At 38.5% G+C, this 26,893-nt stretch overlaps 1 protein-coding gene across 13 annotated transcripts in view; it reads right to left on the reverse strand.

The window, feature by feature from the left end:
• Positions 1-3,338: 3,338 nt before the first annotated feature.
• The window catches only part of rhea (Talin_middle and talin-RS domain-containing protein rhea), a 139,605-nt gene continuing 116,050 nt past the window's right edge, over positions 3,339-26,893 (reverse strand). For 5 of the 13 annotated variants that reach the window (XM_028311764.1, XM_028311776.1, XM_028311771.1 and 2 more), the window contains 9 exons: positions 22,183-22,313; positions 20,652-20,771; positions 18,976-19,185; positions 15,854-16,032; positions 14,883-15,026; positions 13,619-13,942; positions 11,109-11,147; positions 8,168-8,329; positions 3,339-7,293 (listed from right to left, as the gene is read on the reverse strand). In XM_028311764.1, coding sequence (XP_028167565.1) covers positions 6,303-7,293; positions 8,168-8,329; positions 11,109-11,147; positions 13,619-13,942; positions 14,883-15,026; positions 15,854-16,032; positions 18,976-19,185; positions 20,652-20,771; positions 22,183-22,313 — 2,300 coding nt within the window. In that variant the 3' untranslated portion in view covers positions 3,339-6,302. Of the gene's footprint in view, positions 7,294-8,139; positions 8,333-11,108; positions 11,148-13,618; positions 13,943-14,882; positions 15,027-15,853; positions 16,033-17,740; positions 17,915-18,975; positions 19,186-20,651; positions 20,772-22,182; positions 22,314-26,893 lie in introns of those variants that run through there. The other 8 variants (XM_028311765.1, XM_028311770.1, XM_028311767.1 and 5 more) reach the window with 8 other exon arrangements.

The following is a 26,893-nucleotide window of genomic DNA, read 5'->3' on the forward strand; positions in this document are numbered from 1 at the left end:
CATAAAATCATAATGAAGTTGTAAAAAAATTATACATAATATATCTTCGAAGAAATAAAATTAGACTCAGAATAAATAGAGTCAAAAGTGTGATTTAAACACCTATTTTCAAACATCGTTCAATATTTCGCAGAAAGTCCCTATGTTCTAAACTAAAAGTTACTTCCAGCCTTCTAGCAGCTAAAAATGTTGATACAGTTTACATTTTTAAACACAAAACTCTTTTTTGTTGAAAAAAAAATGCAGGACATCCTACAAGTTAAACAAAAAGCTATCGCGGTAAAAAAGTTAATTCAAACTGTCTACAAGTTTCAGGTCCGGGCTGATAAAAACTGCGGTGGAACGCTGTTCCAAAGAAGTAGAAGTTGAAACCTAATGTAACAAGAAGAGCGGGGATTGCAAGAAAGTTGGAACAAAGAAAATAGAAGATAGAAGCTTGGAAATGAAGTTTTAGGAGCAAATTCAGATGTAGACTTTTTTAGTGTTATTTTGTTTTCCATTTCTTAATGAATTGGTCTATTTTTCTGCTAATACTAATCAGTCAGAACTTAAACCAACATTAATTTTTTTAAATTTTAATCAACGCATGGCAAGAATTTGGTTATATTAGTCGATAAATACTCATATTGTATTCAATCCTTATTTACTAGTCAAATAATGTATACTATTAAAAGTATCAATGAAAATAATTATTTAAATGATTTGCATACTTAGTTTGAAAACTATTAGTTAGGCTTGGTTGCACCATCTTACTTTAACTTTGACATACGTCAAAAATCTGTCAAACTCCATGAAAAATACACCGGTTATTGTTATAGTCACGGTTAAAATAAGGGAGTGCAACCCAGCCTTAGGAGTTAGAGTGTTTTGTAATTTTGATAAATGTAGGAACACTATTTTTTTGTAAAGTTACTCGTATACCAAGGCTGAGTTGCACCATCTTACTTTGACTTTAACAGATGTCAAAAACTGTCAAATTCGATACAAAATACTGGTTATTGTTATAGTTACTTCTTCTTGTCGTGTCGACAACAAACTTACACAGCGTCGGCCCAAAACTCCGCCACAAGAATGGCGTTGTCAGGAGCCTTCATTAAATCTTTCATTAATATAGTTACTGTTACTGTTAAACCAAGATGGTGCAATCCAGCCTAAGTCTAGAATTTTCACAATGCTTACATTTTGCACTTGAGGTTGATGACTGTACATGAAGATAGAAGATAATGAAGAAAGAAGATAATGAAGAAAGAATTTAATGAAGAAAGAAGAAACCTATTGGCACATTCGTGATCTACCCTGTAGATCCGGGCTTTTGTAGTTAAGACAAAATCAGAAGCTCGTCTCTACAGGTATCTCACGGCTGGAAGACCTCGCTACTTTGCAACACTCAACATTAGAAGAAAGAAGATTACATCATGAAGAAAGAAGATTTTGTTCTGATTCTGAAGCAGGCGCAGATCCTTTGTAGTGAGCACGATGGAAATACCAACCTTATGTCATACTTTCACTGTCTATTGAGATCGATAGGCTGTCACCCCCTCCACACTTGTTCGATTTTCACAACAATTTTTGACAAAGGATCCGCGCCTGATCTGTAACTATTTATTTATATAGACGATCTTTATCTATAGTGTGTTATCTAATTGTAGTCTATACGAATTTGAAATAAAAAAATATAAGTGCATATTAAGTAGTCCGCAATTAAGAAATTAGTTACGAACTTATCTGAATGATTTTATCGTAAAATCAGCTAATCTTCTACATTATAGTTATGATACACTTTGTAATACGGTAACGTGAATTGTACGTTGTGGAAGTATTTAGTTTTCACTTTTAATATTTACAGGCGTATTTTATTAATCAGGCTTATTTTTACAATTTGATTGCTTGAAATAAACAACTGGGTTGGTCCATAAATTGCTTACATCCGTTGCTAGAGTCGAGTTTATGGTCGAGGCAAGAGGGTATTAAAACCATTCAATATTTTGTTGCACAAATGATTAGATCTTCACTTTCATTGAAAAGTTGAAAAACTAAAGCCGAATTTAATAGTTTACTATACTTAGTCTGAAAGCTGATAAGATTTGCTATAAATCAGTAACTTCTATAGCTTAGAAAAATGAAATTTTAAAGTATAATTACTTACTTCATCAGGTCAGTGTAGTTTAAAATTACAGGTCTGAATTTCATACTCATTAGGGTGTTTTCAATTGTTTATGTTTCAGATCCATCTAATAATCAGCGGTTTGGAATGATCTTTGTTGGAAATAAACACTATTAAATAAAAGTTGTTAATTTTACCTACCTGTGTTGAACTTTTCTTATTCCTACTCTTCTGCATAGAATTAATACTTAAGTAAAATAGAAACATTTAAAGAACATAACATTAAAGTGGTTTTAATGTAGTAATTTTTTAAACATGGACGGGATAAGTAAGTTGTTGTAAATATTTTTGAATGTTTCTAATTCAGCGTGCTTCAAAATTCTTTAATATATTAAAAGCGCTTATACATAAAGGTATTTGAATATAATGAAATAGTATAGTTAATAGGATTCATTTCCTATTTTATTAGGTAAATATTTAATGAATGAATAACTAAATTAAATAAATTATATTAGAAGTTGCTACAATATCCTTAAACTGAGCTTTAAAACAGATAAACGAAAGCATATTTTTAAATGGTGACTATGTACACTATAGTTAGGCCACGACCTAGTAGTAATCAACCGACTTCAAAAAAGGAGGAGGTTCTCAATTCGACCCGTATGTTTTTTTTTTTTTTTTTTTTTCTATGTTTGTTNAATCTCGTTATTATAATATTGTAAGAAACCTCACTTACTGCACTTATGAGCCTCAGCATACTTGAATGTTTTCTTGATATAATTTTTAAATAATATTTGTGAATTTAATTTATTCACAGCCTCGAATGGATTCAAATTGTGATTGGTCTTATTGCAATTTGGTCTGAATTTGAGGTTGTGTTAGAACTGTTGAATTACATTTTTGAGTCAGAGGACCGCATATCAATATTGCTTTCCAATATAGTGTAATATTGATAGACGTTATTAAGTGGCGGAGGTATTTCCAAGCACACTACAGCAGGCTGGGTGGGTCTGTTGTTGTAAACGTCATGTTATTTTGTTCGAATCTGGAAGTTTTGTATGTTTCATATTATTATAAGTTGTATTACACGCAATGCAAAGCACTGGTTGTTTCATTTGAGTTATGTAATAAGTATTTTTGAGTTCTTACTGTCTTTGAAAGACGCAATAAAAACATAACTTTCTTTTAATTATTAATGAAGAAGTTTTCGAGTCTAATGAATAAAACAACAAAATTATATTAGTCAAGTTTATTACATACAAATATAGTCATACGGACCGTACAATGCCCCAACAAAAGTTTTCTTGCACCGAACCGAATAAAATCTCAAAAAAATATTAACAAAATCAATAATTAATTAATAATCAAAAATAAATCGAAGTCGAGACATAAGAATATTATAATATAAATGAATGATTAGTAATTTTATTTGGTTTTCAAATATTGACAGTAAATGTAATTCATAAATTCTTATTCTAGTTATATGTATCAAAAACTACATTGAATATTTATATAATATAATAGTATATTAGTACTACGAGAACCATACATTTTCCATTATATAAAACATCAAGTTACAGCACATTAAGACACGTTAGAGCCCATTTAAACACCCTTAAGTACTTAATAATTTATTATATTTATATAGTTGCCAATATCTAAGCTGACTTTAGAGATCTGCAAATCTAAGATTGTATATAATTCTTTTACTACATTATTCTGCTCATTTATATTCACTTGTATTGTTTAGATGTTTTATACGTAAGGGCGAATAGTAAATATTAATATAGCCATACTATACCTATATTACAAGCTACATACAACTATGTATAATAATATTCTACTCTATTTCAATTGGTGTTACAATACCTTCAGTGGACGAATCGCTTACGCGGGCATCTCTATACAATAAATCAAAATAATGTATAAAAACTCGAAACATATATTTTTCAAGCCGAAAAAACTAAGGCACTTCATATATCTAAATTTTGTTTATATATTTTCGTGTAATTTATACATTAAAATGTATTTAGCTTGAAGTTCAGGCTACTTCAGTCGACGTCACGGTTACAATCGTGCTATAAAAAGAAAAACACACTTAATACATTCGACAAAACCCAAATATAAGTATTACGTTATTTCAAATAATTTGAGATTACTACAACGCTAATTAAACGTATAAATAATTGTATAAAATTAAGACAATCGTTCAAAAAACGGAACAATGTACGTGCGTTTTTTAAACATTGTTAATTTTATATTTTTTCTACGTATCAATTGTTACATGTTATAAGTTGTTATAAAAATTTAGTACAATTAAATATATAAGTATGTATACAATCTAAAAGTACATTAGTGGGTAAATGGTTAAAAGTTTAGTTTCATAGACATTGCACCAAACGATCACTACTACAATATACTTAACTACAAGTATGTTTATATACAACGTATTATTAACCATGGCGGTCGATGGCACATATTTCGTACAATTATACATTTGGAGTATATAACAAGCAATATAATTTATATTTAAATATAAATCCAGTTCATTAATAAATAGTTTGTGTATTTGAAATGTCAATCAGTCACCGCTTGAATTGACAATTTAATACACAGTTTCTTTTTAGTCACTTGTATATACCCCACGGAGATTTCATTTACGATTAATTATTTGAAGGCACGATATTTAAATAAATAAACTTTTTTTTAATGGCACGCTCGGCAAACTTTATAGTTAGGAACTTATGAATCCATACACTTTACAAAAAAATATAGAGTTTATATAAATGTCACAAACTTACTATTTGTAGTGCCTTGAAAATGGTTCACAAACCAAATTAGATATATTTTATTGATGTTTGTACATAAGACAACGAAACAATATAATATCAGTAGTTACTATCTTTTTATGTTAGTCATATTTTAAAAATACTTATTCATAAGTGTTCGTTTACTTATTACCTATGTAAAGTGAGTTTGGATTGATAAGCTCCTAGCCGTAGACTTACTACACATAAGGCATAAGAATGTCCAACAATATCATAAGTAAATATATATTTTTAAGAAAGGCATCAGGAATAAGGTCCCCAACGGGGTTAGCACTTTGTGATTCGTTTAACACTATGCGTGCCAAATTACAACTATATTTGTTTGAATCTTGTGTTAAATGAAGAACTAAAGAAGAAAGAAGACTTTCTGAAGTGTGTATAAATTTTGCAAAGTATTATAATATTTTAGCTTTACATCCCTGTTCAACTGACAGAGGTGAATGGATTGCTGTGCTAATAGATGGAGGTCAGATCCAATAACGAAATACAAATCAGTCTTTCGTACAAAAAAATGGTTTCAACTATTAATTTTATAGTAGGAACAAAAGTAAGTTGCAGATAAGTAGCATTAAATTATATAAGTGTTTAAAAGTTGAGTTGATTTGGCAAGCATAGTTCTAACTACTTTGGTCTACCAAAGTAGCCACAATTTTTAGAGTTTATACTTTTTATTTTATTATTATACTTCAATTCAATCATTATCGTCATTATTAAATCGTTTGTAGACGATAAATTATATTTTTTGTATAAATAAATATCGGTGGCTCCAGGTCTTAATAAATCCGTATAAAATTCACAAAAATTTTAACTTCAAATATAATTGTTAAAATCGAACATACTCTTTAGTTAAGGCCAATCGTAGGCACTGCGTTCTCTACTACATAATAATATTATATTATACATATAAATAATAAATAAAAACTATTTAGCACCGCAGATCATTTATATCCACTAACTGAACGTATATCCTTGCGAATTATTTCTGACATTTTACTATACTATACTTAATGTAAATGCAATGTTTAAACTTAGTAAAATATTGTATAAAAATATGTTTCAATAAAAACCAGCTGTTGTTTATGGCAAGCACCATTATGGCTTAATGATGAATTGAACTGACGATTTCATATTTTGTACTGAGATACAACTTAAAATAATATTATAGGACTAAAATATTTTCGAGACTTAAATCAACAAGACGCAAGAATATACGTTAATGTCAAACTACAGCTAAACGTGCATTGAAAACTACACTTTAAGCTTAACATCATAAGACACATCGTCCAACGCACAAATGCAAGCGTCAATTTGACAGCCGTGAGAAGCCACACACGCCCAACGTTGGGCCAACATTTGAACCAACAAATACCTTAAAAGTTGCCGAATTTTTTGGTGACGGTCGAACTCGTCTCCGACTTATGTGAACTGGTCATAACTGACTTTCTTTCAATTGTCTCCGATGTTATAGTCTGTTTAGACAATTTCTTGTCTAAGCTGTCGATTTCTTTGGACAAATCCGGTTTTTTGACTTTAGTGACATTAGTCGTCGATTGGTAGTCCGACGATTGGAACTCCGAGGGTCTCATGAAGGAGCGACTGGTGTCAGAACTCATTTTGGACTCTAAAGTGTTGAACCTAGAGTCTAAGGTGCTGTAACGCGAGTCGTTGTCGAATGATTTCGATAGTTCGTCGATGCCTTCCAGTTTTATTGGTTCGTATTTCGTGTTTGTGCTCGTGATGTTAACCGGCGACGAACTGTATATTTTGGTGGTGGTGATCTTTTGCGTTCCGTTCGGAATTTCTTTTACTTCGGTGGTGGTTTCTTCCATATAGTTCGGGCCGCCATAGCTGTGCGTCTCCTTTCCATACGGGGACGATATCCTGTCATAGTCTGGGGTTGCAGCTTTGACCAGTTCAGTGGATGTTTTGGGGTAATCGAAGTCTTTGGCGGGCGTCGAAGTAGTGAACGGAGACTTGGTTTCTTGACGCGATTCTGTTTTAATGTACTCCGTCTTTGGATAGCTTTGGTAGGATTCGCTTTTGACGGAGAATTCTGAGTGTTTGGTGCCACCAGGGATGGCTTCTGTCGAGACCTGATGTTCAGAGAAGGTTTGTCCAACACCGTCGAAGGGAGATTTTGGAGTGGAAGGCTTTTTAAGAGAAGAATATATCGGTTCGGGTTTGTCGTCAAATTTCAGCTCTCTCGCGTTGAACTTAGGGCTCATCGGAGTCGCTTTGGGGGCATCGTATCCGTATTTCTCTTTGGTGTATTGGTATTGGCTAGACTCGTACTTCTGTTCTTCCTCAGTCCTTTTGTACTCGTTGACGGGGCGTGGCGTGTCGTACAGACGAGTCTCGTAACTGGAAATGTTACTTGTTGATTAGTTCATTAATATTTTTTGTTTTTAATGTATTTATTTTAAAATCTTGACGGTTGAAGACACCAAAACCACATGCTCATGCATTAACTTTAGTATTTAGTAAGGAAAGAAGAAGAATTAGTTGGTTTTAAAAGATATTCACATAGCGATGGTGTTGTGTGTTGATGGTGTGATGTTCTATTGTGTATTTAGACATTTAAACTGCTTGGAATTCGTCCAAGATGTCTTGATGCTTTCTGTCAATACAAAAATGAAAAAAAAAAAAAAGATTCGACTGATCAAGATCAATTTATTGCATTTTAATGAAGCTAAATGGTATACAAGTACTTCATCGAAAACAATGACCGAAAGATGAGAAATAAAAGCAAATGTAGGTATTTGCTTTATTTAAATCATTGCGATGCATATTGTAATGGGTGCACTCAAATGTCTGAGTGAGTAGCATTCAAGGGGCGTGAAATGACACATATAACGTGCAGTCTTCAAACACTTAAATGTGAACAAAATTGATTTTTGAAAACAATGAGTGCACGCTTGTGAAAATGTGTACGGACTACGTGCATTGCTTGTGAACATTTGTACGGCCAATGGATAGTATTCCAGGCTAGGAAACACATTTACAAAGTGAAAGTGTAGTGACAAATGGATCGGTGAAGTAACAATGCCTTTCTCTCTACTTTGAGGTGCTTTAATGAGCTTTGAAATCACGACATTTAGACAAGTGGGAGTGCATTGATGACATGATAACCTTTACGAATCTGACCAGTCGACATCTTCAATGGATGAACCGGATGGCCTACCCCTGTGCATAGATAGATAGACGAACCCCTCATGATCTAGCGATGTCCTCATACTTTTGTAGCGAGACTCGTCTGGGCGGCGGCGGCGGCGGTCTTTCGGTGCGGTAGTTAACCCGCTCGGCTCTATACTGCACGGTCTCCGGCTCGCTGACCAGTTTGGCCGTGCGCACTTCCGGTAGGTGTAACGACTTGACTACAATGCTCGCATCCATGCTGCTGCTAACCGCATGCAAGTTAGAGATTAGGTTTGGTGAGAGTTGACAAATGGCATAGCTGGGCATTAACTCGTTAATCCGTTAATCGTTAATTAACGAAGTTAACATTTCTATTAACGGATTAACTTTTAAGTTAATTTTAAAAAATGTTAACGGACTCGTTAACTTCCGTTAAATTATCCTAAGTCCGTTAATCGTTAATCCAGTACCTACTATTTGCCAAAAAGATACAGCAGGCACGCTGAAAAACACTAGAAAAACGCGTTCTGACAAGTATTTTCGGGCTTCCAGAGCTTTCGTTTTTGTAACCAGAACGAAACGATATAAAAATGCTTTTTTTATTTACCTACTTATTTACAAGCTTTATATTGACTTCACTTGTTAGTATGTGTGGGACAAATCTTGCAACTGAATTTAAGACCAGTTCTCCTCAACCGATTGAGCTGAGGTATTTATGTAAGTACGATGAAAATGCAACGTTATGGTACCATTACGCTGGTCTGATGATGGAGTCAGGAGGTGGCCATAGGAACTCCTAAATGAAACGGCGGAATCGCATCGAATTTGGGTTCGTTGGATTAATCTTTTCGAGCACTTTAGTACTATATGATGTCCAGGGTCCTGATGATGGAGTCAGGAGGTGGCCATAGGAATTCCTAAACGAAACGGTGGAGACTGATCGAGTTTGGGTTTGTTGGATTTGTTTTTTCGAGCACTTTGGTGCTAAATTGTATTGTAATTAAACCAATGTTGCACCCACTCCTCTGAAGGTTCTACACTCGAATTTGTTGACAATTATGTATACCTGGGACAAACAGTTCAGTTAGGTAGGTCCAACTTCGAGAAAGAGGTCAATCGTCGAATCCAACTCGGATGGGCAGCGTTCGGGAAGCTTCGCCATATACTCACGTCCGAAATACCGCAGTGTCTCAAGTCGAAAGTATTCGACCAATGTGTGTTGCCAGTGATGGTATACGGATCTGAGACGTGGTCGCTTACTATGGGCCTCATAAGAAGGCTCAAGGTCACCCAAAGGGCGATGGAGCGGGCTATATTCGGAGTTTCCCTGCGTGATCGAATCAGAAATGAGGAGATCCGCAGGAGAACCAAAGTAACCGACATAGCTCGCAGAATTGCTAAAATCAAGTGGCAGTGGGCGGGGCACATAGCTCGTAGAGACGATGGCCGTTGGGGCAGGAAAGTTCTCGAGTGGCGACCACGGGCTGGAAGACGTAGCGTGGGCAGGCCTCCTACTAGGTGGNGAGCCTGGATGCGGGCAGCGCAGGACCGTTCATTGCGGAATACCTTGGGGGAGGCCTTTGTCCAGCAGTGGACGTCATTTGGCTGAGACGACGAATTAAACCAAGGCTCTGAGATTGAGATTGTAAAATAAAATTATAATAATAAAAAGTCTATTCCAAACTATGGACTGCTTTTGTCTACATAATGATTTTTTTATATTGTTTTTATTTATTATAAAACTTTTTTAAAAACAAGCTTTTATTCTGAAATGCAGTTGTTACTAAAAAATATTTGAACCTTGCATACAATTAGTTTTTTCGTTTTATTATCATGTGTTAACGGATTAACGATTAACGTTAACTTGCGTTAAACATTGCTAAATGTAACGTTTTAACGTTTAACGAAGTTAATTTTTTTATTAACGTTTTAACGATTAACGAAGTTAACTATTTGATTAACGGTGCCCAGCTATGACAAATGGTTAACATTTTTTGTTTGGTTTCGAATTGGAAATTGAATACTTGGAAGAATGTTTTGGATTTTAAAAGGGTGTTTAGTAGGCTACAGTTTTAAGACATGCTACAGCTAATACCATTTTAGAAACTGATTAAATATAAAGAAGCTAGATTCAGAATCTACTGTGGTGTATAGAAGAATACAGAATTAGAGAAATATTATTGCATGGGTGAATTTAGGTTTGTAAAAGTAATATAATCTTAGATTGAGAATTGAGATTTCAAATCTAGCTGCATCATTGTTTTTAGAATTTAGTGGTAACAACAACTACAGTATTAACAACTACACTACATTGTTAATTAATTTAATAAGTTAAAGGATCCCTAACATCCATTTATCAACTCTCACAAGTTAGAATAGACTCAGTCCAGGGTTTTTATCAGGTTACAGTGGAAGTAAAGCTGTTGATTAAAATATAAAAAACACATTAAAACGGCAAGAAAAATATGTACAGAACGATAATTCGGGCTGTGAAACGCGCGGGGGAAGCCACGCTTTGTACACATCGCGGGGAAGCGCGGGAAGCATACTCGGTGGTTTGTTATATAGATGAACTTTTTATATCATGCGAAGATTCTCAATAACAATAAGATTCTGTAAGCTCTATTATTAGAGTAAAATAATTTTACAAGCTAACAATTTCTGCTATTTTAGAGTATTCTTAAAAAATTAATAGTATTGTAACTACTTTTGTTTGAAGTGTGTTTATAAAGAGCTTGTTTTGTTTTTGACATAATTATGGATGGCAAAAAGATGTATTTCTCAACTAGACGAGTAGCGTTTAAAAAATATTTTTCTGTGTTATGAAGTGTGATAATGTACTTGTGTGAATTTGGTATTGCAAATATAAAGTAAAAAAATTGCCATTATAACTTTATTTTCATAATAGAGCTTAGTTTGCCTGTGTAGCATTGACATGAGTGATAATTTTGTGCAAGATTTGATACAATTAAATGTATTTCCATAGATATATCAGCAAATCTATATGACAAACCAACGCCTCCGCTTAGCGGACGACTTACTTATTACGCATCATCGTTCTGTCATTACTGGAGTCTTGGCTGTAATCGAAACACAAGATTACAACTAATATTAATTCTAGACACAGACATTATTCTAGGCGGAAGCGTGGAAGAGACCGGTCTGCGGTTCTAGGCACGTTCAAGTCTTCAACAATATTAAATATAATAATATCTAGACATCTTTAAAATATACTTTAAAACATTTAGGCACGATTGCGTGTAGGCACTTCACTAATAATTCTTTGACCATAATACATAAACATATTTATATATTTTGTAGCTTTTTCATATATAAAATGTTGAAAACCTGTATTACAATAGTGGCAATGCCCCAGTGGTATATTAATACAAACATACAAGAAGAAACATGTTATTATATAGTACAAGCGGCACCCATGCCCTTGTCGTGGTTCTTTAATGAATAATTTGATGATATTTCGTATGAGACATTTTTGATAAAACTAACATTATTATTATAATAAAAACACATTTCACTAGAGAATATAAAAACATAAATAAAGAAGATGCATAAATTAATATTGAATATTGCTCATGAGAAATAGAGCTGTTATGAAATTTAGTGTACAAACTTCTTATTTGAAAGGTGTATTAAAATTATAATATCCATCTTCTTTACTACAAATTTTTAGTAAAACAGTTCATAAACATCTCGTACGAAAATGTTCTAACAATTTTGAACGAACCTCCAAATATATCTCAATGAATATCTTAAAGTAACTCTTAACAGTAAATATATATATAAATACAAGTTCCAAAGTAGGCACAAGTCATAAGTGATGTAGGAAGGCACATTTAGTTTAGTTTTAGTCGATCATCTGTGGTCCGGCGGCGTGCAAAGAAAAATTTAGATTAGAGAAGCTGAAAGATTTAGTTAGATACGAGGGCAAGCCCCAATTTATTATATTATTAGCTATAGTCCGGTCGCCAAGCACGTAGAATTTCGTCCAATGACCCCAAGCTACCCATCCTTATCGGCACCCGCAGTGAGTGTGCGAGCGCGATAGCAATATAATTACGGGTAGCTTGGAGTCATTGGACGAAATTCTGCGTGCTCGGCGACCGGACTTAAAAATGATTTTTTAAAACCCCACACGCTATCATTTTCGGGATTTAAAGTAATGATAGGATTTAGGAACTGCCTAGAGGTCCTTGAATAGTCTTTAGTGATTGCTTAAATTGGTTTTGTTCGTAGGGTTTAAGAAATCATAGATTGTTTTGTGATCGCACTCAAAAATGATAGAAAATAAGATAAGATCTGTCCTGTCATCAGTGTCATAAACATCGTCAACATAAACAACAGTCATCATAAACGTTCTTCAGACGTTGGTATAAGATATTTAATATCTAATTCCTTATTTCTAGTAGGTGGGTAATTTTAAATCAGTCTTTTGTAGTTTTGGTTTTCAAGATACAATTTTTGAGTGTGATGGATCAGTCATGATTGAATTAAAACTCTATTGTTTAATAATTTAGAACACTGTGAAATAAAATGATTCATTCATTTTAAAACTGCCCCTTGCAAGATTCGAACCCGCAACAAATGAGAGAATAGCGAACCATGTTATTTCAGATCGTTATTTACACACTAACTATCCACTTCCAAAAACACCGGTTAGCACGCTACAGCGTTAGCTATTATATACCATAATACACGTTGATCTTTAGAATGATTCGACCAAACCAAAAGGATTTTGTTCTGTCTCTCTCACTCTCAGTAGGATTCGAATATGAGTGAGAAAGATGGAGTGAGTTATGATATAAAACCATTTTGCAAGTGTACACTCTTGATTTGTAGAATAGTTCCTCCTTTTTGAAAACTTTATATCATAACTTACTCCATCTTTCTCAATCATATTTGAATCCTGCCGAGCGTGAGAGACATAATAATATAACAATCATTTTGCTTTTTCAAAAGACCAACGTGTTAACGTTCACATTGCAATATGAACGTACAGTCAGCGTCAAATAGTTCGTGACACCCAAAGTGGCCAAATACTTAGTTGACAACATAACATTATTTCAATGAGGGTTTTCGCTAATAAAAAATTCGGCAGATGGCAATACGTAGACGCGAGGTCCAAATGCTGCATGATTGGTTATTTTTGACATGACATTGACAGATATTATGTCAAAATCCACCAATCACGCAGCAGTCAGACCCCACATCCACGTCCCGCCATCTAGCGGATCTTTCATTCGCGAAAACCCTCATTGTAACAAAAACGTGTTGCGAACTGATTGCCCACATGGAGTGCAAGTGTGGTTTTGTTCTCCAGTCGACGAAGGACATGATGTCGTGCCCTGCGTGCTTAAACAAGTACACGCAGGAAGATTTAATTAAGGCTACTGACAGCGCCATTCTTGTGGCGGAGTTTTGGGCTGACACTGTAGGTTTTTTGTCGACACGACCAGAAGAATTGCCTGCTTTGGGTGTCACAAACTATTAGACGCTGACTATACCACATCCTACAAGCTTCCCAATAACTTACCGTGTGGTAAATCCTTCGTAATTCTGCTTCGGTTCTTCCTGAGGCCTGAAACTCGTGAAGGTCGGGCTCTGAACAGTATACTGCTTTTCGTCCCTCTGGCTGTATACATTCTGGTATCCGTTCGCGCTGTGAGCGTTAGGGCTAGTAGGGGATGGTGCGTAAGGTGACTTTGGGGGTTGGTAGCCGTGGATGGACTGGTTTAAGTTGGATATGTTCTGGGATAAGTTGTGGGTGGTGGTGGTGAGGTTTGTGGTGTTCTGGTTGGAGTATGTACTGTTTGGACTGTAAGTTGTGTTCGCGAAACTGCTGTTTGGTGTTTTGAATCTAGAAAGAGAATTGGAAATTACGTTATTTGGAAGTCAAGTGTAAAGTAAATCCTGTAAATAATGCAGTCTTGAAACTCGACAGTAACGCCAAATACAGCTGCTCATTGAGTTGGAGAACTAGTATTGTTATTTTTACAAAAAGAAATCAAGTTTAACAGGTAATTTAATAGCAAATATTCTTTATTTTATCCGAGACGTAGGCAGGTTTTCCACTAAGTTAACCGACGCGGGTATAGATGACCCACGCTGAACTGTCCCACCAAACTCAATGACAGGGGGGCGCTACCATCGTTCAACTATATGGTTTCCAACATGGCAAAAATCGGAACCAGCGATCCGGTATTGACGGTGGCGCCCTGCTGTCAATGTCATCGATAGGACAGTCCAGTATTTTGGAACTATAGCACAAGATCGGTTGTCGTGAATTCCTTAGCCCTCCCTTTCGCCTATAGCCTTTGTCTAGCAATTGAATTTCTTTTGAAAATATCATATTAGCTTACGCCCGTATTTACAAACGATGCTTGCTTAAGTGAAGCAGCAAATCGAACGCACAGCGTTGAGATAGAACTCTGTGATTGGTTCCACGGGCACTGTGAGACCTCATAGTAATGTTTGTGAATACGGGCGTTAGTTTTTTTGTGACTGACCTATGGACACCGCGTCCAGGCCAGTTGATGTCAAAATACCTGTGGCAGAGGCTTTGTCCAACAGTGGACGTCTTCAACGGGACTATTCCCACCTCTCGTTCCCACCACTGCAACTCCTGTGTAGCCAGGATCTACAGCTTGACCGCCACAAAAACCCAACCAATGAAGGTCAAGTTTGTCCCGGGGGAAAGTTAAACTGTCATTGGACCCACAACGAAATTAATCAGAAGAACATAGGAGGAGTTCAAAATTAAGGTTCGACTTCCCTCGTCTTCAATGTCTTCAACTCACCTCTGGCGAACATCGGAAGCGTCCAAATGCTCCGTATCGGTGTCAGTGTCAGTGTCGCCGCGCAGCTTGTACTTGGCTTGGCGGATGGCGGTGAGGCGACCGCGAGCCTCTTCCAATTCTTTTTCGATTCGTAGCACTTCAGACCTGCAGGGAATATGAAGGTGAAACTGAGTTATTTATTATGGCCTTTCGGTTGTTAAACCTTTACCTGGTAGTGGCAGGATTGTTGCCACCACATTTTGAACCTTATTGAGAAAAAAAAAAGGTGGAAGATGGAGATACTAAAATACTTGTAATACCTACATTTACCCATGTTCGCAAAATAAATATATTTGATTTGATTTGAAAACATGAGGTTCAAAACTAATGAAAAATATTTTTCTCTATACTAGTTAAAGGGTTACAACGTTAGAAAGCAAACAGTTTTCAATGATATTTTTCATATAGTTATGGTCCTTCGAACCGGATCTTAATTAATATCGATTTCCTATGCAATCACCATTCTCCTGTAAAGCACCAAGCTTCACTCTTACTTACAGTGTATAGCATCAAGCACCATTCGCACGAACCCGTCGTTTTTATGGTCCTTCAAGCCGGATTTGCCCTGCAACAATTTCCTGCGCGATCCCACCCACTATTCTCCTGTTAGGGGGGCAGAATACGATCTTCCTCGCAGTGATACTATAATCACTTATTTAACTTAAGTCCTTCGAGCCAGATATCTCACTTGGCATCAATCTCCTGCGCAATGCCGCCGACCATCCTCCTATTGAGGACCAGGCTGCGCTCCTTCTTGCAGTGTAAAGCGTCACTTATTTAATTTATTGTCCTTCGAGCCGGATATCTCACCTGGCGTCGATCTCCTGCGCGATGCCGCCCACCATTCGTCTATTGAGGACCAGGCTGCGCTCCTCCTCGCAGTGTAAAGCGTCACTCATGTAATATATGGTCCTTCGAGCCGGATATCTCACCTGGCATCAATCTCCTGCGCGATGCCGCCCACCATTCTTCTGTTGAGGACCAGGCTACGTTCTTCCTCGCAATGTATCGCGTCCCTGGCGGCTCGCACGAGCCCGTCGGTGGAGCGGATGACTTCCGCGCCGGCCGCCTGCAGTCGTCGGGTCGATTCCGAACTGGGGTCGGCTTTCACCTGGGGGATAGATGGAGTTTTAGTGTTGCATTTAAGAAATAGGATTAAATATAATACAGTCTTCGTTCGTTTCAGCCAAATGTAGTCTTAATTGATACTAATTACCCTTTACTCTTGCTATCACCCTCTGTCCTATTGGTAAAGAAAAAGAAGGCAACAGGGAGCTGCTTTCACGAGGGTGGATACTGTAGGATCTTACTGATGACGGCCTTAGCTTACCAAGGTCCCTAAGGAAAACCTTTCCCCCTAGTCTCTACATCGTGCTTTCTCCCTTTCAGGTACTGAGTAAGAAAGTGAGGAAACATCAAGTGAGGAAACAGCAAGGGAGGAAACCCATAAGACTAACCATAGCACCCTAGCTAACATCCATATAGGTATCAGGGGTCGACTTTGGTCTGACTGAACCAGATTGTACGGAGCTATACAGGGTGTTAGGTAAATGGGTATATGAGCCGACACTAGCCCATGTTAACATGGTCATATAAATGGTATGGTGAAGTCAGAAAATTGATATCTTCATTTTAATTATTTTAATTTTCATACAAATCGGATTTTATAAAATTTATTTTGTATAAGGATCGGAAAATAAACTTCGTCACCGCGATTCAGGAATGGCCCACTCACCTTGCAAGCCACCAGTAGTTGAGCTGTAGACGCAGCCACCTGTCTCGCGCTGGATATCTGGCGCTCTTCAGATGCTGCGCCCAAGGCATTGGCTGCCTCCACGAGGAAGCTACCACCAGGGTACTTTAGCTACTGACCGCTGCCTACCAAGGTTTACCTACCTAGCAAGGGCATTTTCCCTAACGGAAACCCTCAAGTCTTGCTTCTCTCTCTGTCCTATTGGTAAAGAAAGAGAGAAAAGCTACAGGGAACGACCAATCCCGTAAGAAAGACCACAGTAACCTAACTGCAGTACAGCAGTTGTCAAGGGCCGACTTTGGTCTGACTTTCCCACATTGTACGGAGCTATATAAGGATCGGGAAAAAAACTTCGTCACCGCGATTCAGGACTCACCTTGCAAGCCACCAGAAGTTGAGCTGTAGACGCAGCCACCTGTCTCGCGCTGGATATCTGGCGCTCTTCGGAGGCTGCGCCCTGGACCAAGGCATTAGCTGCCTCCACGAGGAAAAAACCACCAGGGGACTTTAGCTACTGATCGCTGCCTACCAAGGTTTATACCTACCTAGCAAGGGCACTTTCCCTAACGGACACCTTCAAGTCTTGCTATCTCTCTCTGTCCTCTTGGTAAAGAAAGAGAGAAAAGCTACAGAGAGCGAGAAAACTCATGAGAAAGACCACAGTAACATAACTGACAGCATTTTCAAGGGTCGACACTCGACTTTGGTCTGACTCAATTTTTTTTATTTTTTTTTATTTTTTTTTGAAGGGACGCGCGCTGGTAGCTTGAGGAGCTTTTCCAGCTTCACCGGGCAGAGTGGCGAGTACAGAAGGCACTCTAGCCGTTTGGCGATCGTCGGTCGCAGACCGACGTTCGCGATCGGGCCGTACCGAGCGCATAAGGCGCCCGATCAGTGGCGAACCCAACTAGAGGGTTGCCCACCGCGGTGTTGGACCAAAGTCCAGCCTACGGCGGGCTCACTCTAGTGGGCCCGATCGAGGGGACTACGGACGCGGCCTGAGGGCGCCACGGTAGGCTCGGACCTCGGCTCAGGCCGTGTCCGGGGGACGGAAGGTCTGACTCAACCACATTGTACGGAGCTATATAAGGATTGGGAAAAAAACTTCGTCACCGCGATTCAGGAATGGCCCACTCACCTTGCAAGCCACCAGAAGTTGAGCTGTAGACGCAGCCACCTGTCTCGCGCTGGATATCAGGCGCTCTTCGGAGGCTGCGCCCTGGACCAAGGCATTGGCTGCCTCCACGAGGAAGCTACCACCAGGGGACTTTAGCTACTGACCGCTGCTTTTTTAAGGTTTATACCTACCTAGCTAGCAAAGGCATTTTCCCCAACGGAAAACCTCAAGTCTTACTATCTCTCTCTGTCCTATTGGTAAAGAAAGAGAGAAAAGCTATAGAGAGAGAGAGGAAACCCATGAGCAAGACCACAGTAACCTAACTGACAGCAGTTTTCAAGGGTCGACACTCGACTTTGGTCTGACTCAACCAGATTGTACGGAGCTATACATATAAGGATCGGAAAAAAAACTTCGTCACCGCGATTCAGGACTCACCTTGCAAGCCACCAGAAGTTGAGCTGTAGACGCGGCCACCTGTCTCGCGCTGGATATCAGGCGCTCCTCAGAGGCTGCGCCCTGGACCAAGGCATTAGCTGCCTCCACGAAGGCATGAGAACTACCACTAGGAGACCTAATAGTGACCACTGCCTACCGAAGTTTGCCTACCTAGCAAGATACTTAAGGAAAGAGGCATTCTCCCTAAAGCAAACCCTCGTGTCTTGTTATCTCCCTCTGTCCTATTGTTAAAGAAAGAGAGAAGCTACAGGGTGCGAGGAAATTCATAAGACTACCCAGAAAAGCCTAACTTCAGTAAGACAGTTTTCCAAGAAGAGTTCTCCTACTTAGCAAGATACTAAAGCCGGGAGGCATTTTCCCTAACGAAAATCCTCAGTCTTGCCATCTCTCTCTGTCCTATTTGTAAAGAAAGAGAGAAAAGCTACAGGGAGCGAGAAAACCCATGAGAAAGACAACCTAATACCCTAACTGACAGGGCACTTTCCTACCTAGCAAGGGCACTTTCCCTAACGGACACCCTCAAGTCTTGCTATCTCACTCCATTCTATTGGTAAAGAAAGAGAGAAAAGCTATAGAGAGCGAGGAAACCCATGAGAAACACCTCAGTTAGCTAACTGACAGCAGTTGTCAAGGGTCGACACTCGACTTTGGTCTGACTCAACCTCATTGTACGGAGCTATATAAGGATCGGGAAAAAAACTTCGTCACCGCGATGCAGGACTCACCTTGCAAGCCACCAGCAGTTGAGCTGTAGACGCAGCCACCTGTCTCGCGCTAGATATAAGGCGCTCTTCAGAGGCTGCGCCCTGGACCAAGGCATTGGCTGCTTCTACTAATGCATGGGCAGCGGCGGCTACCAGTCTTGCGGCGGATACCAGTCCTTCGGACCACTGACCGTCGTCGGACGACGCTGCCGGACGACGCGCTACTTTGCCCTAGGGAATAGAAAGAAATATTAAAAAATCACACTAATGTAAATAAGTACAGACAGTGGCATGTCAAACTAAACACTGTGGGGTCTAAAGCAGTTAGAATAGAGGCGAGTTTCCAACAATAATGTATAAATTCTGATATGCTGTTGTCTGTTGTCACCTGTCATCCGCTATGCAATGAAGTTCGAACTCCTCCTATGTTCTTCTGATTAATTTCGTTGCGGGTCCAATGACAGTTTAACTTTCCCCCGGGACCGACTTGACCTTCACTGGTAGGGCTTTTATTGGCGGTCGGTCAAGCTGTACATCAAAACTGTTCGGGATTATTCACTGTGAAGCCACGATCTACAGCTTGATAGCAGCTATAGACGGTGTCAAGTTTTATCAATCTGTAATTTGATCATCATCATCTCTCCAAACCATCCGGCTAGCGTTGTAAGGTGGGGAATGTAGGCCAAATCCTTCAATCTCTGGCAGATTGGAGAGGAACGTGTTTCTGTATCGAAGACATGAGGACGAAGCACACTTATCAAACCGGAAACGGATTGTAACCGTATCAACTCGAGGCGGTCACTATTCTTTGTGTGAAAATCCATACTGCAACGTAAACTATCCGCACCGTAACGTAAACGCCTCGCCTCCCGGTTGACAGCGCGCGAAAGGCGATGACAGCTCGCGAAAGGCAATGATAGCTCGAGAAAGGCAATAAGGTGTTGATCCCTTTCCGAGTTGACAAGTCTGATATTTTATTTATTTATTTACACTTTTGCACATACAACTGTACGGTGGCGGACTCAGTAAAACTCATTTATTTCTGTAAGTAGGCTTTAAAAAAGCACTTTTACACGTCCCAGTATTAATAACCCTACCACAGCTTCAGGACAATAAATGGGCCAGTGCTGAGAAGAAGCAGCGCAAGAAACTCAGACACTATTGTCAGCCTCTTTTTCAAAGGTTTACAGGTTTTCATAATACATAGTTATAAATATTTATTCGAGCTAGGCAGTTACGCATCCCAAACATTTTTATCTTTTAAATAATCATCGACTTTATAGTAGCCCTTTTTCATTAAGGTACTTTTAATATGTGCTTTGAATTTATGAATGGGTAGTTCTACAACAGTTTGTGGTAATTTATTAAATAATTTAATACATTTCCCCATAAATGAATTCCCAATCTTATGCAGTCTGACTTAATGCCAGGTGGCATTATCTGCCAGTCAACCACAGAATATGACCTTAAATGACCTGGTGATCACCCTTTTTTACCCAGGAAAATGGCCCATCCATACCTACCGCCGGGGGACGGCAGGTTACGTGGGACTCGAACCCGCTAAAAACCTGGGGTGTTCCCTCTGCCGCATAGTGGTCGGCGCCTTGGGTACTAGAAACGACCAAGGCGCCTTTATGGGGGGCACCTGTTGATCACCCTGTTTTGACACCTTCTATTCTACTCTGTCCTGTGCTCACCTGGTCGATAAGCTCCCTCTGTGCGGCGGATGCGGCGCGTACAAGAGCTGACGTAGCAGCGATGATGGATTTGGCCGCTTGCAGGATCATCTCATCGAAGTTCAGGCTGTCATCGGTCTCCTGTCGAAAATAGTGTCTTTTAGTCAAAAGTCCTTTATTTCAGTAACAAAATACATTGTGTGAAAGAGACTAACGTAGAAACTTTTGAATTAACCACTCTCTGTGTAGACATAGACACTTTTCGTGACCAATTGCTTCTAGTTGTATGAGTTGACATCATACAATAACTCTATTCCTCATACTACTAAATTGAGGTGTCAAAATTGAGTGTCGGTAACAAAAGATGTCTACGTTACTTTTATACGGTTACACTGCAGCATTAACCCTACCACTGCTTCGGGACAGTAGTTCTGAGAAGAAGCAGCGCAAGAAACTAAATCACTATTGTTAACCTCTTTTCCAAGATTTTTAAATAAATAAATAGTTAAAATGTGTTTATTGCATTTCATTAATGTTTACAAGATTTGGTTATCATATTATCCTGTACATCATGATACCCATTTAGCTTAGCAGTTAAATGATTGAAGTTATGAATTGATTATTTTTACATGCAAAATAACAGTCCTAAATTATGTACCTGAGCAAAAACCGTCTGCTGTCATATTAAATTCAACAATATACGAGTACATCAAAAACATAGTAAACTGGTATCTTCTTTCTTTCTTCATTTCTTCTTATTCTCCCCTGAAGACATTGCCACGGTCCCTGTGTAATATGTTTGATTCCTGGGTGATATTAAAACAACCAAGAATATCAAACATATCTCAGCGACGCGCGGCTTTAAGTTCACTTCTTTCTTCTTTATTCTTCTGTGACGTTCTTCTGTTCTTTGTAACTCTTCTGTCTGGCTTCTTTCTTCTTTTTTGATGTTCTTCTGTCATTTTTCAGTCACAATGTGACAATGTTCTGTATTTTTTTTTGAGGTTTTGATTGCGTAATTATTACAATAAATGGAAAACATAATAATGAGATTTTACATAATATAAGTCAATTTCACCAGTTCCTGATAGTTTCAGATAGTCTTAAAGTTTCAGATAACGCTGTCTTGAAGGTTGCTGCTTCTATTACTAGCTAAGTACTGTATCTTCCACATGTCTTTTTATTCTTTCATATCAATTAAACCAAATGGTGCAATTTTATTTATGAGGTAGATAAATTCCTAAAATAGTCTATCAGGTAGGTTTAACAGCAAATGGTGAAACAGTCTAAAAAAAGTTGGAGTTTATCGTTCAGATAAGTTCCCAATAAGCTATCAAGTACTCTATCAGCAAGTGGTGAATCAAGCACCCAAAATAAAGTTTCTCCACCAGATAACTCTCTGACAGCCTATCAGCCACTTTATCTACCAGATAAATTAACCCTGCATACAAGTGGTACATCAAACACCTAAAAAAATTGAATTTCTCCACCAGATAACTCTCTGACAGTCTATCAGCAACTTTATCTGCCAGATAAACAACCACATTCTCACCTGCACAACAGCCGGTCGTCGCGGCCTCAACGCATCCAGTTTCCTCGCGGCCGCGTCGATGGACGCCGCCGCACCCAGTAGCTCGCTTTCCGCTATCACAGTCGGGTCTGCTGGGTCCACCCAGTCCGATCCTGTTGGGGACAAAAGTCATACGTCATTAAGGTTTTTATTTTCTGCTGATATGCTTTTTGCTTTAGTATCTAATGACAATAGCAGACAGTGGTGACTGAGTTTGTTGCGGCGCTTCTTCTCAGCACTTGCCAAATGTTGGTCTCGAAGCGCTGGTAGGGTAAAAAGATTATGAGACATGTAGAGGCTCCTTAAGAGCAAAATATTTGACGATTTGTAAGCACTATAATAGTCTATACAAATAAAGAAATTTTAACTTTGAAAAAATTCAATGCATGTTGTTTTCGCCTTTAATTAAGTTTGCATTTAACAAGTGTCGTTTTTGTAACTTTTTCTTCTACAATGTAACCTTGTTGGTGATCAAATAAATAAAATAAATAAACGTCCTAGTCTTACTTTAACCCTACCACTGCTCCGGGACAATAAATGGGCCAGTGCTGAGAAGAAGCAGAAGAAACTCGTTCACCATTGTCAGCCTCTTTTTCAAGGGTTTACAAAAGTCTCTATAGAATATTGATATTGACAGATCTGATTAATGATGTGACAAGGGACTTTAAGCGTTATGACTGAGTGGTTTAGGAGGACCACTCTTACTCTTCCCGTGGATGTTGTAAGAGGTGAATGGATAATCATGCGAACATCAGGTCTTCCCAAGCCGTCTGGCTAGCGTGGGGAGTGTAGGCATTGTTTCGATTTGAATATTAACGACCATGTAAGTCAAAAAAATATAGGCAATTCCTTTATTTGCCTTTAGTGACTTTGAGAGTTATGTTTCTGTAGTGGAGGCTAAATGACCTGACGATGCTGCTTTGTAACAAGTGAATAGTTCCTAAACTGACCAATAGATGGCGCTATTTCTAAATTAGCTTGCGGTGGTAACTTTCACTGACCTTTAAGCAGCTCTGCAGCCGCTATGATATCAGCCACAGCATGAGCGACCCCCTCCTAGATAGCTCCGAGAAGCCTTGCTAAACTGACAATAGATGGCGCTATCTCTAAATTAGCTTGCGGTGGTGACTCTCACTGACCTTTAAGAAGTTCCGCAGCCGCTATGATATCAGCCACAGCGTGGGCTACACGTCTAGACAGCTCCGGGAAGTTTTGCTAAACTGACCAACAGATGGCGCTATATTCAAATTAGATTGCGGTGGTTGCTTGTGGTGGTGACTCTAACTGACCTTTCAGCAGTTCCGCAGCTGCTATAATATCAGCCACAGTATGCACCACGCGTCTAGACTGCTTGTAGAAGTGTTGCTAAACTGACCAACAGATGGAGCTGTTTCTAATCTAAACAGTGGTGACTCTCACTGACCTTTCAGGAGTTCAGCAGCGGCTATTATATCAGCCACAATATGATCGACCCTCCTAGACAGCTCCAAGAAGTTTTACGAAACTGATCAACAGATGGCGCTATATACAAATTAGATTGCGGTGGTTGCTTGTGGTGGTGATTCTTACTGACCTTTAAGCAGCTCAGCAGTCGCTATAATATCAGCCACAGCATGAGCGACTCTCCTAGACAGCACCGAGAAGTCTTGCTAAACTGTTACTAATTTTCCCGCTCATAGATTATGCTGATGTGTGTTATCCGGACCTTAATCAAGTTCTCCTTAACAAACTGGACCGCCTTCTCAACAATTGTATCCGGTTCATATTTTGTCTACGTATGTATGACCACATCTCCTCCTACCGATCTGAGCTCAAATGGCTACCTGTTCCTCTACGGCGTAATGCCAGAATTCTCACTACACTTTTTACCATCTTAAACGACCCTAATGCTCCTTCCTATCTGAAATCTCAGTATACTCTTCTAAGTTCAACTCACGTAAGGCAACTTCGTTCCTCCAACAAACTTCTTCTTTCTACCCCATCCCACCGCACTGGTTTCCTCTCTAACTCATTCCTTCTCCAATCTATTCGCCTTTGGAACGCTCTTCCTGAGAACATTAGGCAGGCTCCCAGCAAGTTTGTGTTCAAATACTCTGTGCGCAAGCATTTCCTTGAACATATNGATAGTCAATAAACATATCTAGATATTTTTTAAGTAACGTGTTTTCTGGAACCTGTTATTATGTCTTTTATGAAAGAAAGAAAAATAGGGCGGTAATAGGATACAAATTTTGGGGGGTCGTTAATAGGCGCACTTACGTTATATTATGTGCAACGCGAATGTTAAAATTGATCATTTAACCTACAGCAGTGGGCGTCCTATGGCTGAAATGATAATGATGATAATATGATTCAACTTACTAAAATTATATCAAATATCAATAATTGATCACAGCACGCAGACTTGATGAGAAGGCTGACGTCAGGTAAATACTACTTACTATCCAAAAAGTTACCTTTATCAGAGTACTTAGTAGCTGTGAGTTTGAATCGCGAAAGTTTGTAAATTACGTTAATGCACGGATTTTGATGCAAGTTTACTGTCGTTTATAAGTATTACATCACAATAATTTGCAATAATCTGTGACTAATTGAATTTCATGCGGGCAAAGCTGCAGGCAAAAGCTAGTAGGCACTAGGCACTAATTAGAAAATCGTGCAATATGCACCCCGCAGGGGTAACTACCCGCCCACTGGACAACGATCAAAGTTGCAGAGGGAACAGTAATTGGACTCTGATTGCGAAGCTGCAGTGGACCGTTCTCTCGCTGTAAATGATTGGAAGGGGTGTATTGAGAATACTAAGCCTTTAGGCCCAGGGTAACCCTGTTTTGCTGGATCCAGCATAGCAGGACCAAAAAAAAATTGGAATGGTCACCGGGTTCGGGATATTGTAACTATATATTTGAAATACGTTACTAAGGAAGGATCCTACAAAAAACGAGATGTCTCTGCGAGAATAAGACCTTATGTAAGCTAACATTATGAAGATAAGGTTTTACGACAAAGTCAGTAGAAACACTACATAAAGTTCTAAGTTTTTCATTACATAACATTGACTGGTATGGTTTGGTACCTATATTATTTTCTACAAAACCCATCCTATTTACCAATAGATAGCAAATTCACGACCTGCAATTAGGTACTATTATAACGTGGATTAATATTTGTATAAAGTCATTATCATGGCTTTCCCTCGATGACAATAATAGAGTCACGCAAAACAGTTTTAGGTTCAACTTTAGACCTTTCGTATGACCTAAAGCTGAGTAAAAATAGAAATGACGCGGGCCTTTTGATACCGAACTATTGCAACATACGAGTATTTTCATGAAACTTATAGCGAATGTTTCTCGTTTCGAAAAAACATTCTTTTGAACTAAGTACGATTTAACTAGTCACTTAATCTTACACACATCCCACACTTCCCACAGCTAGGTAGGTTTTTTTTTTAAACTGCCCTTTTTGTCTTATTCTGGTATAAGTTACCGTTTACCGCGACTCTACTAAAGGTCTTGTAATCTTTGGAATCGTGTCGTAAACCCTGGATCTTTATTAAGGATCAAATCAATCATTCCAATCGCAAAAAAAATAGTTTGTTTGTAAGTAGAGTCTGGAACTACTGAACCGATTTTGTAAAGTATTTAACTGGTAGAGAGCTACATTATTTCTGTTGTGTGACATAAACCTTCTATATTATTACTTTCTAGCGAGCGAATCTGCGGGCAAAAGCAAATTTTATAAAGTTTAATGCATTTTGAGAAATAGTTTAGAGGTCTAGAACTTGTCGTGAACCGGGCGTCCGATACTAAGACCAGGGAGCTCCCAGCACAGACCCTGTCCTATAAATAACGAGGTTTATTAACTCTTAATCAATATTTTTAATACCCACTCACTTGTAAACATGTAGGTAGATGAAGAGTTTGTTTATTCAATCTGTCAGAACATTTTCAATCAAGTGGGTGTTTTGATTTCGGGCGTTTCCATGAATACCTACTGAAAGTATTTATTAAACGATCTACGAAAAAAAAATGCCCAATTTTTACTTTTACTTCTCACGCTTTCCTGATTACTTTTTTTGTAGAGTCTGTCTGTGTAAAACAATAGATAAAATGAGTAACACTAAACTGTGACACATAACATATTTTTAATAAACACTTGCGGTCATAACCATGACCCTGCCCCTGGTGTCAGACTTGATACCTGACATCAAGTAGGTTGAATTAATAAATTGTGTTATGTTCTAAATAGAGACGATGAAATTAAAATTGTGATAGTTATGATACTTAGTAGAGACGATGAAAGTAACTACGTAGCAGTTGATACCGCACGTCATAGGATAACCCTACATTATAAATGTTTCTACCCCCCTGAGGGCAAAAATCCGCACCTGGAAAGCCGAGCCGAGCTACATTTTTGCATGGCAAAGAAAGTATTCGCATGAATTCACCCCCCGATGTTACCCGAATAGCGACGGAGAGTGCCGAGTGAAAACAAAATGGCGGTTTTCCCGCGCATGCCTACAGCCCACCTCCGGCGAAGGTGTGACGTCACCTGAGAATAGGGGTGGTTTTGGTTCTATTTACTTATTTATCGATGTTTTCGAAAATGAGAACATCGTGAAAATCTTATTATTGTTTATTTAATTTTTCGTGCGTAAGGTAGGGTGTAACAACCTCTTGCGTCAAAAATA

The sequence above is a fragment of the Ostrinia furnacalis genome, unplaced genomic scaffold, assembly GCF_004193835.3.
Source record: "Ostrinia furnacalis isolate ACB-3 unplaced genomic scaffold, ASM419383v2 OfSCF3546, whole genome shotgun sequence".
Classification (NCBI taxonomy): domain Eukaryota; kingdom Metazoa; phylum Arthropoda; class Insecta; order Lepidoptera; family Crambidae; genus Ostrinia; species Ostrinia furnacalis.